This window comes from Danio rerio, chromosome 5 (genome assembly GCF_052040795.2).
Source record: "Danio rerio strain M-AB ecotype USA chromosome 5, GRCz13ab, whole genome shotgun sequence".
NCBI lineage: Eukaryota > Metazoa > Chordata > Actinopteri > Cypriniformes > Danionidae > Danio > Danio rerio.
Window position 1 is genome coordinate 56,633,192 of NC_141025.1, and position 13,097 is coordinate 56,646,288.

At 35.1% G+C, this 13,097-nt stretch overlaps 1 protein-coding gene across 7 annotated transcripts in view; it reads left to right on the forward strand.

Moving 5' to 3' along the window:
* Positions 1-10,304, forward strand: part of rasgrf2b (Ras protein-specific guanine nucleotide-releasing factor 2b) — a 121,611-nt gene extending 111,307 nt beyond the window's left edge. For 4 of the 7 annotated variants that reach the window (XM_087251937.1, XM_087251938.1, XM_087251939.1 and 1 more), the window contains 7 exons: positions 2,351-2,454; positions 2,585-2,669; positions 5,062-5,259; positions 5,708-5,787; positions 5,887-6,004; positions 6,112-6,180; positions 8,598-10,304. In XM_087251937.1, coding sequence (XP_087108063.1) covers positions 2,351-2,454; positions 2,585-2,669; positions 5,062-5,259; positions 5,708-5,787; positions 5,887-6,004; positions 6,112-6,180; positions 8,598-8,690 — 747 coding nt within the window. In that variant the 3' untranslated portion in view covers positions 8,691-10,304. 7 annotated transcript variants of the gene reach the window in all.
* Positions 10,305-13,097: the final 2,793 nt, after the last annotated feature.

Here is a 13,097-nt window from a genome sequence, read left to right on the forward strand (position 1 = left end):
TGAGGAGTTCCAGAGGCAGCATCAGGCTCAGGGACTGAATTACATGTTCAAACTGAAAATCTCTGAGCAGCGGGACTCTAATTACAACTTCAAACAGTGAGACGAAGTGCCAGTTGCCATCCTCCACATGCAAACACTACTCAGCAACACCAGAACACTAAAGAACCCACTCTAAAAAAGCTTTCAGAGGGGTTTCCTGCCTGAAATATCCATGCATTGTTGAAATGCTCATGCTGTTACATTTCAAAGCTCTGCTAGCGATATCCTGGGAGTTTCAATTGTAGAAGCATGGCTTTGGAGGATTTCCTTTTCTTAGGTAAGCATGTGGGGTAGAAAAATAACTGTTATTTAATTTGTATTTTTGTTTGTTAATATTATACAATACTGTTAACAATATGTATGGTTACATTAGCTGATTTTATGGTTCTCATGCATCATTGTTTATAGATTGAATGCAGATAAATGTATTCATAGACACACATACACACACACACACACACACACACACACACAGCTTCATGATATAATGTGCTACTGGCAGCAGCAAACTGGGCTCACTAATTACAAACACAGCATGCATTATCGGGACTGGGTCTGTACTCTTGGTCTCTCTCTCTTTCTCTCTCTCTCTCTCTCTCGCTCTGTGTGTGTGTGTGTGTGAGTGTGTGTGTGTTTGTGACATATCAGGACACAAATCTGTTTAATGACACAGGTATTACAAAAAGGAGGTGAAATATGAGGACATTGGTTAAGTCCTCATTTCTCAAAAAGCTTATAAATTCCATAGGATGAGTTTAATCGGAGAGTAAAGCTGCACACAGTCTCCTATGATGGTTGGGTTTAGGGGTAGGGTGGGGTGAGGGTAATACAATATACGGTTTGAACAGTATATAAAGAATTGGAACCTATGTACTGTACCCACTGTACCCACGTGTGTGTGTGTGTGTGTGTGTGTGTGTGTGTGTGTGTGTGTGTGTGTGTGTGTGTGTGTGTGTGTGTGTGTGTGTGTGTGTGTGTGTGCATTCATGTGTGTGTGTGTGTGTGTGTGTGTGTGTTACATGTTTTTTTGCTTAGCAATACATGTTGCCTGGACAAACACATCTTCTTCCTGAAATTCTCAGCTTCTGTGCTAATAGAAAACGTTCTGTGTCAAACAAAACCAGCATCATTCATTGCTATTTGCATTTTAATTATTGGTTTTGGTAGGATGTGTACAATATGTGTAATTACTAGCTGTCCAGTCAGCATCAGCATGATATTTTGCACATTGTCATTATAGAGTATCACACTGTTACACAGTTATTTACATTTTAAATGGACAGTTTTATGTATCAAAATAAAGCAAATATGTCTTTCTCAATAATTTTCCAATATTATTCAATTTTCTTGCTCTTAACATCACTTGGGAAATTTTTAAATAAATAAAAATAAAAATTTCACTAGAGGGCTAATAATGTTGCTTTCAACTGTATTGTGTGTTTATTTTATTAGTGAAGTTGCTGGCAATTTTATTGTATTTTAATGTTTAAAAAACTTAAGAAATCAACAATTTAAATTACCACAATGAGTTATTTTACACTACCTGACAAAAGTCTTGTCACCTATCCAAGTTTTATGAATAACAAATAATAACTTGACTTCTAGTTGATCATTTGGTATCAGAAGTGGCTTATATGAAAGGCGAAAACCTCTAGATTACGCTTATTTTGCCAACATAAAATATGATCATGCCTTGATTTTGAATTATTACATTAGGACAGTAAGGTCTGACTTTGCTTAGACAAAAGTCCTGTCACTTACCATAAATAATGTACAGTATAGAATATAAAGTCATGGTGAAGTGGAAAAAGAATGAATATTGTGTATGACTCTTGAAGGACCCGTACATCTCTGCAATGACTCAAATAACTTATTAATAAAGCCATCGGGAAAGCATTCTTGCAGAACTCCCAGAGTTCCTCAAGATTCTTTGGATTCATCTTCAAAGCCTCCTCCTCCGTTTTACTCCAGACATGTTCAATAATGTTCATGTTTGGTGACTGGGTTTGCCAATCTTGGAGCACCTTCACCTTCTTTGCTTTAAGGAACTTTGATGTGGAGGCTGAAGTATGAGAAGGAGTACTATCCTGCTAAAGAATTTGTCCTCTCCTGTGGTTTGTAATGTAATGGGCAGCACAATATACAGGATACAGATGATTCATCAGGAAAATCTTCTGACCATTTTTCAAATGATCAGTTATTATTTGTAGCTCTTTCAACTGGGATCGACGACAAGGCTTTTGTCAGGTAGTGTATTCTTACATTACCATTGCTGTTAAAAACTGTTAATTTGTCTTTTTGTCTAATTCAGGCTGAGTGCCCAAAGGCCGAGTGTTTTGAGTCTCTGTCTGCAATGGAGATAGCAGAACAAATCACTCTCCTCGATCACATCGTGTTCAGGAGTATTCCCTACGAGTGAGTACAACAGAATTATGCATGAGCAAATCTGTCTTCACTTTTATTGATCACATGGAAAATGGGCTTCAGAAAGTCCGAAAGAGTAGAAGCTTTGTCTGCAGATACATTGACTGTGTTCTTGCTGTAGGGAGTTCCTGGGCCAAGGATGGATGAAGACAGATAAGACAGAGAGAACGCCATACATCATGAAGACAAGTCAACACTTCAATGATGTGAGTTCATATATAACTACTTTATTCCATCTGCTATCTTATACTGTAAAAGGTGGTAAGTTGAGTTCACCCATTGCTTAGGTACCCATTAAAGCGATTAGTGGATTTTACTTAAAAATATCAAATAAACATGTTGCTTTAAAAATATGAAGCAAATTAACTATATACATAATTATAAAAAGTTAGTTGGATTAGACACCAGGGTTAGTTGTCACATGTAGAATTTTAGCAATAACTGATACAACTTTAAATCAGGGGTCACCAGCATGAGTTGCCTGCAGGCCTGTTCTAAAAATAGCTCACTTTAGCGCCACTCACCAGTAAGCTGCATCTAGTATTTTTTGTAGCTATTATTTTTAAGTCACACGTGCATTGTTGTAAATTTGAAAATCACATTAAGTTATATAATACAAAATAAAATTAAAAAATAATATTAGATCAGAGCTAGCTAGCTGGTCTGTTTGCGGTTGCAGTAAAGGAGAGGAGATGATTTACCCTCGAAAACATGGCAGAAAAAAAGAAAGAAAACAAATAATTTTCGCAGTGAATAGAAGGAACAGTTCTTTTTCTACTTCATTTGCAGTGACTGGCGACAACAAAACGGCACAATGTTGAGCGACATTTCAGTGTCACACAAGCTTCAATGCTAACTACCCTCTACAAGTGGCTGCAGCCTCAGGGCCCTTGGAAGAAGGGGGTCCTTGATTGGCTGAATAATTAATTTGCACTGTGGCAAGGGAAACGCCTCTTTGCATTATGCTTTCTCTCGCCGATAATGTGAAGTATTCCTTTAGGTTTACTGCTGTTCAAAAACACATATTGAATAACCATGTTTCAGTCACCCACACGGATCATCAGATGTCCCAATTTTCCCAAGACAGTCCCTTATTTTGGCACTATCAAGAGAACCGTGCAGGCAAAGGTATAGGCTAACCAAGCTCGTTGTAGAACAAAAAAATTCTTTGATACACTTCAAGATTCATTGATACACTTGTACATGTAGTACCAGAAGCTGGGATAGGCAGAAGAATACTGAATGGACTGAAACGCTGTCTTGGCCGCTTAACGGTTACAGCTGGACTCAAACTGGTGCGCGCCCCTCACAATCCTTTCATCACACAATATAACCGAGACAGTGCTCGGACAAATCAAATAACCTACACAAGAAGTTTTTAAAATATCCATCGTTGCGGAGTATCTATCTCAAGTAAATAAACTCAGTTATGCTTTACAGTAACTGTAACTGAACCAGTTAGAAAGCTTTTAATAATAATAAACTTTTTTTATGAATGTTTTCTTTGCCTCTTTTATGAAAATGACAGTAATAATATGGAGCAATTAAATATTGGTGCTGACTTTCATTAGACAATATATCTAATGCAAAAAAAAAAATAAATACTAATAAATAAATTAAAGAAGGATGCTAAACTTCACTAACTCAGAAGACCACAGTAAGCTATTTTGGGTATTAGAAGCATGGAAATTAAATACATTATATCATAGGGATTTATGGTCAGCTAAATTTCTGAAGAACCTTTTTAAAGTTAAACCTCTATTTAAAGTATTTATTACAAAGCACTAATTTAGGAAGTATTGCAAATGTATTTTGTATCGTTGATTTTTGCAACTTGTTTCTACTTTAAAGTTCATATTAAATGACATTACTTAATTTTGTATACTTGCAGGTATATTTTAATTAAATAGAAAAAAAAATTTGATAATCAAATATAAATCAAATGCTGTAAAATTATATAAAAATTAATTAGTAAATTATTAATAATGATAATAACAATTATATATATATATATATATATATATATATATATATATATATATATATATATATATATATATATATATATATATATATATATATATATATATATATATATTAGTCATTCATTCATTTTCTTGTCGGCTTAGTCCCTTTATTAATCCGGGGTCGCCACAGCGGAATGAACCGCCAACTTATCCAGCAAGTTTTTATGCAGCGGATACCCTTCCAGCCGCAACCCATCTCTGGGAAACATCCACACACACATTCACACAAACTCATACACTACGGACAATTTAGCCTACCTAATTCACCTGTACCGCATGTCTTTGAACTGTGGGGGAAACCGGAGCACCCGGAGGAAACCCACACGAAGGCAGGAAGAACATGCAAACTCCACACAGAAACCTCTTGAATTCTTGTTTGTCCTACTGTTAAAACTTAGTAAACAATAACCAAAAAAATAAAAAATAAAAAACTGAACCAGTAGTGGAAATAACCTGCTGTTTTGTAGCCAACACGTGTTATACAGATTTGGACTTTTTAAGAACTACTGGCGTAAACATGTGACAACTATTCCCTGTTGCCTGTGTGGTGTATCTGTGTTCTCCTGTATAGATGAGTAATCTGGTGGCCTCTCAGATCATGAGCCATACAGATGTGGGCTCCAGAGCGGGTTCTATTGAAAAATGGGTCGCAGTGGCTGACATTTGCCGTTGTCTCAACAATTATAACGGTGTCTTGGAGATCACATCTGCCCTGAACCGCAGCGCCATCTACAGGCTGAAGAAGACATGGGCTAAAGTCTGCAAACAGGTTAGAGATACACTCAAAAATATGACGTTTGTTGCTTGCCCTACTTACTGTAATTTAAATGAGTTTAAAAAGATTTTTTTTGTCACAGCTTAATTGATATATGTTTAATCCACTTATTAAAAACTTGTAAAAATGATTAAATTCTTTTCATCAATTAGTTTGTGTTGGGACAACATGAGGAATTTATGTGGAATGCAGCATTATTTACAGTGCACAAACTAAATGGTGCTATTTTGTAGTAGTGGATTACAGTAGTCAACATTTAAAGTGGATCAGAACCTTTCATCAAAGTTGTCATAAAACTATTAAACAACACCCATTTTTGTCTTAGAACAATAATACAAAAAAAAAAAAAAAAAAACGTTTTTGATCCACTTTAAATGTTGACTACTATATTTTAGTGTAGTAATACAAAAACTTTTGGCCGTTGTTGTGTTTCTTCAAATAGACTAAAGCACTAATGGACAAACTTCAGAAGACCGTGTCATCTGAGGGAAGATTTAAAAACTTGAGGGAAACTCTCAAAAAGTGAGCTATTGTAATGCTACATGTTTCAACTACTTCTCTCCAATAGAGGCTTTGAAAACATATGATTTATATTTGATTTTTGTTTCTGTCTTCGTGCAGTTGTAATCCACCCTGTGTTCCATATCTGGGCATGTACTTGACAGACCTCGCATTTATCGAAGAGGGAACTCCAAATTTCACAGAGGAAGGTCTAGTTAACTTCTCAAAGATGAGAATGGTGAGAAATCATATCATATATCCTGGATCATTTCCACTGGGATTAAGTGAATAATTAATGTTTTGCGTAAGTGGATAGACTGATGAATCTTGACACGGTTTCTGCAGATTTCTCACATCATACGAGAGATCCGACAGTTCCAGCAAACTCCCTACAGAATAGAGCACCAACCAAAGGTATGACATATATAATTCATTTTCAGATCTATTCTTGGCATTCTCCATCAATTCGTGCTGCATCTTACCCAATAAAGCTCAATTTCCATTTGATTTGATTAATATCATCGTATCCAAATACTTTATAAAAAATATTTCAAAACTCCTTTATTGCTTATTGTTTTTGAAAAAATCTATTCTCTTTTTCACATAGGCCTTTGTATAATGAAAGTTTAAAATGGCTTAAAATGGTTTAATTTATGTATTGTATATACCTACATTGTTATAGCTACTGTAGCTTTTTTTTGTTTTATAATGGTTAATTTAATTAATGTTTTTTTTTATAAAATTAATGATTTTTTATATCCAATATTTGTAATTCTTTAAATGATTTCAGTATAGCTTAGGCTATTTTATCTAGATATGACACTGTTGATTACATAAGTGGACACGTAATTTGTAAAGTTTTATGTCTTTCTGTTGTATTCATATTTTCTATTATCTTTAAAAGAAAGAAACCCAGCCGCTCGTGGCATCAACAGAGCTGTCAAGCGAGCGCTCTTTTGCCTGGTCTCTTACATGGGCATCTAAATGTGCACACCATTCACAAACACACTGTTAAACTTGACAAAAATTATTCACAACTTTTACTGGCTGCTGTGTCTTTAATATGGTGTAAAGGTTATTATGTGTTATTAAAACATAGAGGAGGACGTACTAAAAAAAAGTCACTTATAAATTAATACTTTATTATTGGCCCAGAGGAAGCCCTGCTTTGGCCCGATAAGGCCCCGGAAATGCGGCTATTTTAAGCTTTAATTTGGCCCAACATCTTATCTGAGCGGAGAATATGAATGATGGAGAGGGTTGGGGTGAATGCCTTCAGCACTGAGATCGTCATTTCTAATTTGACGTAAACTTTTTTGTTTGTTTTATTGCTGAGCTACAAAAAATTAAATGTTTTAATTAAATGTTGTAAATGAATTTAATTTTTTTTAAATGTAAATACTGTCACTCAGGGGCGGTTCTAATCAATAAGCGAGGTACTGTAAGCAACTGCTTTGGGCCCCGGGAAAATAGGGGGCCCCGACCAATGTCAAAGATATTTATATTAATTATCCAAAAACTATTTTATAGTTTTTCTATCATATGTTGTAAAATCTGTCTATAAGCATTAAGATGTTAATGTCATTACTTGTTTTCTAAACCTGAAGGCCCCATGAATAGTGGAACGTTCCTTCCATACTGCACATATAAATATTAAAATCTAATCACAAATCACAAGTATGGCTAATAAGCTGTACATAGTATGTGAGCTTGTTTTTTATTTGTGAGTATATTGTATTTAATTTTAAATTAAATAAGTTCCACTTTAAATATATTTTTACATTCAGTTTATTTACAAAAGAAAAACTTAATCTAGAGAGAAAACAGATATCTATTGAGAAAGAGTGTTTTGATTTTCAATACACCTGGAATTTCCTAGGGCCCTCAAATCACTAGGTCCTCCCCTGCTGTCACTTGGGTTTGCTTTTACACTCTAGATCAGGGGTAACAAAGTTCTAGGAGGGCTGGAACCTGCAGAGTTTAGATCCAACCCTGCTTCAGTACACTAACCTGTAGGCTTCAATCAAGCCTGAAGGACTCAATTAGTTTGATCAAGTGAGTTTAATTACGGGGACTAAAATGAACTGTTTTAAAATGTGTCATCTTTATTCATGAAATGTCATATGTAATATGTAATTATTCCAGGTTACCCATTCTAAGCCAAATATCAGATTCCCCGATTTCACTGAATAAACAGCTCATTTTTCATGACCTATAATGAGCAGAAAAACAGGCTGCTGTTGTGCTTTGCATAATATTAAATTGGTTTTAGCTTAAATATCACTTTGCTGGACTTTACTAGCCACTAGTATAGAATAACAATGTATAATTTGTCTCACATTTTTTTTTAAAACTCAGTGTTTACGTGGCTGGGAAGTGGCTCTCCCATTGATTTTTTAGTAGTTTTCCAAGTATTACATTTAGTGTTTCTGACATATTTTAACACCCTTTAAATGGTAATTTTAAACCCAAAGCTCCTAAAATGTATTTTATCCTGACATGTTGATTCTGGAGACTGCTTTTGACTTATTAATCATAAAAGGAATAAAATTAAGCTGGAAAAACAGACTAATCATAACGGCAGGCATGCAATATGCATTTAAATCTTATAGAAAACTTAATTTACTTATAAATGGAAACTAAAATTTAAAGTGACAAACAAAAACCCGGGATATGCAATGACAAATGAAATATTACGATTTGGGACTTTCAATGTCTGGAATATACCTTCCATGATATTCTAAAAATTCCCAGTGGAATCCCTGTTATCCCCTAATTTGTAGTGCATTATGTAATCTGTTTTAAAGTAATCTTCTGTTATTTGTGCCTAGGTCACGCAGTATCTTCTGGATAAGACCTTGATTATGGATGAGGACACACTTTATGATTTATCACTCAAGATTGAACCCAGGCTTCCTGCATGAACAACAACCTCAGTACCTGGCAGCTTCCATCTAGATGTGCTTCTCACTCTTAGGATGTTTCGAAGGCATGACGCATACCTCGCGTTTTAGAAAGAGAGAGGTAAAATGTCCATTTGAAAGTGTGGAAGGATAGAGGGTCCATGCTTGGAGAAGAGTATTAAACAGTGCTCACCACCACCATGTCACCTCAAGAGTGACTTTTATGGGGAAAGAAGGCCACTGTTGGAGGTCAGGGGTCTTAAGTAAGTTTCAGGGTCTAGCTGAAGGATTAAGTCTTAATTGTGAGGAGAGTGGGTGAAGATATGTAGCATGTACAGAAGTAGAGCTGTTAGCCAGATCTTATGTAGTGTATTGTGGCCCCTCGAGCCTGTGGCCCCTGGCACATCCCCTCATTGGTAATGGTAGTGACTTTGTGCATGAACTAGACTGTGGGTTTGCTGTGCGCTTTGCCTCAACTTTACACTCCACGTGCTGTTCCATCTGGCTGCATCGAACCAAAATACCACCTGAAAATTTTAACAGATTGACAGTCTTCTAAATAACCAGAATGTATAGTAGCTTTTAAAAAAAACAGTAAACAGTTGTACGTAGATTATATTTATATTTGGTAAATTTCCCCCTGAAGCTATTTCAAAGTTGTTTTATGTGCCTTCTCACTTTTGCAGACACTCGTAAATGAAACCAACGTATCGGCAATGCTTGAAAGTTGTGATATTAGCATATTATTGGCCTCTGTAGCAAGTGTGACAGAACACTCAGATGTTCAGACAATTTAATTCAATAAATAGAAGGAGTCATTCTTACTGTTACAAACATGAGATGCAAGTTTTAAAACTTCAAGATTTAAAGATTCTTTTTATAACGTTAAACTTCTGTTAAACGGGTCATGAAATGTTTGTATCCCAAATTAGTTTAAAAGCTTTTAATATCTGTAAAAATTATCATTTTCTATCTTCATCAATCAACTTTAAGCACTTCAAGGGAGTGTAAAACTTTCACTAAGTGAAGTTTACAACCAAGGCTCATTCTGATTATGTACCCCTATGTAGATTTCTGGAGAGTGCCAAATACGTCCTAGGAGCTACATTTTACAGTTTTTGTTTTCGCAAATCCCACCCCCTTCTCTAAAACCAACCAATAGTGTTTTCAAAAGCACCAAATGGCCTGCCCAGCCACTTCCCCAAACCCAACTGAGTCTAGAAAAATGGCAAGCAGTCAAGAAAAACAAAAGCCCTCATCTAATTATTACCACATTTTCAGATTTTACCACATTTTCACCCTGTTATTTACTTGTTTATTTGATTTTTTTAGCTGTTGTTTTTGTCTTACCTGCTTTCTGGAACTCTTTCCTTCACCGGACTCGAATCCTGTTATCTCGCTTAACTCTGTTCTGCCTCTCAAGTCCGCCAACGTACATGTCGAGTTACCAGAAAAACTGGGAACAAAGAGAAAGCCACCCATACAGGTAAACGATTAGCTGGGTTTTCCCCTGGTTCCCTGGTTTGCTTCCACAGTCCAAAAACATGTGATATACAGTTGAAGTCTGAATTATTAGCCCCCCTTTATTTTTTTTTCCAAATATTTCCCAAATGATGTTTAACAGAACAAAGACATGTTCACAGTATGTCTGATTATATTTTTTATATAAAGAAAGTCTTATTTGTTTTATTTTGGCTTTTGGGTATATTTTTTTAATATACCATTTTAGGGACAAAATTATTAGCCCCTTTAAGCTATATATATATATATATTTTTTTTTTTGATAGTCCAAAGAAAAAAAAAATCATTATACAATAACTTGCCAAAAAACCCTAACCTGCCTAGTTAACCTAATTAACCTAGTTAAGCTCTTAAATGTCACTTTAAGCTGTACAGAAGTGTATTTAAAAATATCTAGTCAAATATTATTTACTGGCAACGATTAAATAAATCAGTTATTAAAAACTAGTTATTAAAACTATTATGATTAGAAATGTGTTGAAAAAAATCTTCCCTTCAATAAAGAGAAATTGAGGGAAAAAATAAACAGGGGTCTAATAATTCAGGGGGCTAATAATTCTGACTTCAACTGTACATAATTTGACTATACCAAAATGGCCCTATAGATGAGCTCTTAGTAAGCAGAATAGCTAACTTTAGCTTTCAGGGGGAGCTCATCAAGGTCTACCCAAGCTCAATCTCCCCTCTTGTCCTGCTAATGGGAGGGAGCCCAGAGCTCGGGGTTCTTATAAGCTCAATGCTCTCTCTCTGGACAGCATGCCAAACAAGCTTTATTATAAATGATCAGTGTGAACTCTTGAAATATTCTCTTAAATGTCCCAGCGTGACTTCTGTCATCTGTTAATCAGTGGGTGTAGTATAAAAAAATAATAATAAAACTAAATAATTATCTAAACAACATAAACTTTTAAAAGTGCAGTTTTATTTATTCAATTATTCAAATTTTAATTTTATTACTTAAATCTCTTATTTAACACACCTGATTCAGATAACCAGCTCATTAGATGAGCTCCAGGGTTGCATGGACTATTTACTAGTTATTAATAGTGCTATGGTAGTATCGTGATTTTATAGCTCCAAAATAATGGTGGTGCCACTGTAGTTTGTAAACGGTAGTATCGTCATTAACGGTCTATCTCCAACACATAATGTTGCATGTTGAAAAGTTAAAATGCTCACCCATTTGTGCAACAAAAGACCATTTTATTTGAATAGTCTGTGGAGCCTCTTTTGAACGTTTTCTGACACTTCAGAATCTGAATCACTTCATTTAATTTTCTTTGAATCTGAATCAGTTCATTTCTGCTCCTGTCAATATGATTTAGTCGCTTTGACAACTGTGACAATCTCCTAAAAAGAGCAACTCACAAAGTTAAATTTTGAATTACTTAACCTGATAAGAATGAAAAGAAAAGAAAAAAAAAACAGTGGATACTGGAAACATTAAAACTGAATTTTTGACCACTTAATAAAACCTAATTTGTGTCTATTTTTTAATATCAGTCAGTTTATCTAAAACATAAACAAAAAAAACAAAAAAAACACATTTTAGGTGAAGTGATGTGCAAATACTTTTTTAATAGCAAGGGAATCATTTATTCAATTCAAAGAGGCCCATTATAACATACAAAATATAGTATTTCTGACAATTTTCTTTATTTCACGGATTTGAGTTATTAAATTAAATTACAGTATCGCAATTCTACTTGGTTCTTCAGCTGGTATATTATCGTGACATGAATTAACGGTATCATGACAACCCTACTCCTTACATGAGCTGTCTGAATGACAGTTCTCTATACAATGCTCCCCCTCCCTTCTCCTTCATTGCTCTTCATTTAACCTCAGAATGCTCACTCAAAGATTTACATAATGGCATTGCCTGCAGCGTCTTATTACTAGAGAAGTGTGAAGTGTGACATAATTTACCAATGCAAATACAGTGCTAACCACTAAGCTACAGTGCCACCCTAAAAAAATGTATTCTTTCTCTCAAATTAAATTCTGAGAATATCCTGTGTCCACATTGCTGGCCATTTACAGTTAAACAACTGTTGGAGATAAAAAAGAAACATATAAAAAGCGCTGAGTTTTGGGGCATGAGGAGGACCAGGATTGAGAAATGCTATAATACATGCAGAGGGCAGCGTTTATGGCCTGTGCTGCATCCAACCACAGGTCATGACAACATGGAGCGTGTAGTACATTTCACTTTCAATAATACTACACACACTCAAACTCTATAACGGGGGTGTCCAAACTCAGTCCTGGAGGGTCGGTGTCCTGCAAAGTTTAGTTCCTATCCCAATCAGACACACTGAGCTAATCAAGCTTTTACTAGACTTACTTGTTTTACTAGGAAACATCCGTGCAGGTGTGTTGAAGCAAGTCGAAATAAAAGTATGCAGGACACTGGCCCTCCAGGACTGAATTTGGACACCCTTGCTGTTTAAATATTCCTTTGAAATAAGTTCAAATTCAAATGCAGAACCTACTCAGTCAATATGCGATTTTAGATGCAGGCATTACCTCTTGCAGAGACTAAAGTAACCTGTACACATCTTTCCTAACTTTATTGCACAGAGCATGTCCTCCTTTTCAGATGATAATTATGATAGTCAAATGGCAAAAGCTGTAATTATAAAGATGAAATTATAATAATATTATTATAATAAAAATAATGAAAAAATTTTAATAAACTCTTAATCATAATTTCGATTTAATCCGATATTTCTTTGACCTTTCTGAGAATTTTCATGCTATCTAAGAGTTTTTTCACTGATGTGCATCCCAGCTGGCACACTGATGTCAAAATGGTGTCAAAAGCACATCAAAAATGCTTATCAAGATCAATACCAATTTTCAGCATCGATGTCATAATGTATCATTCGCATATCATTCGCAATA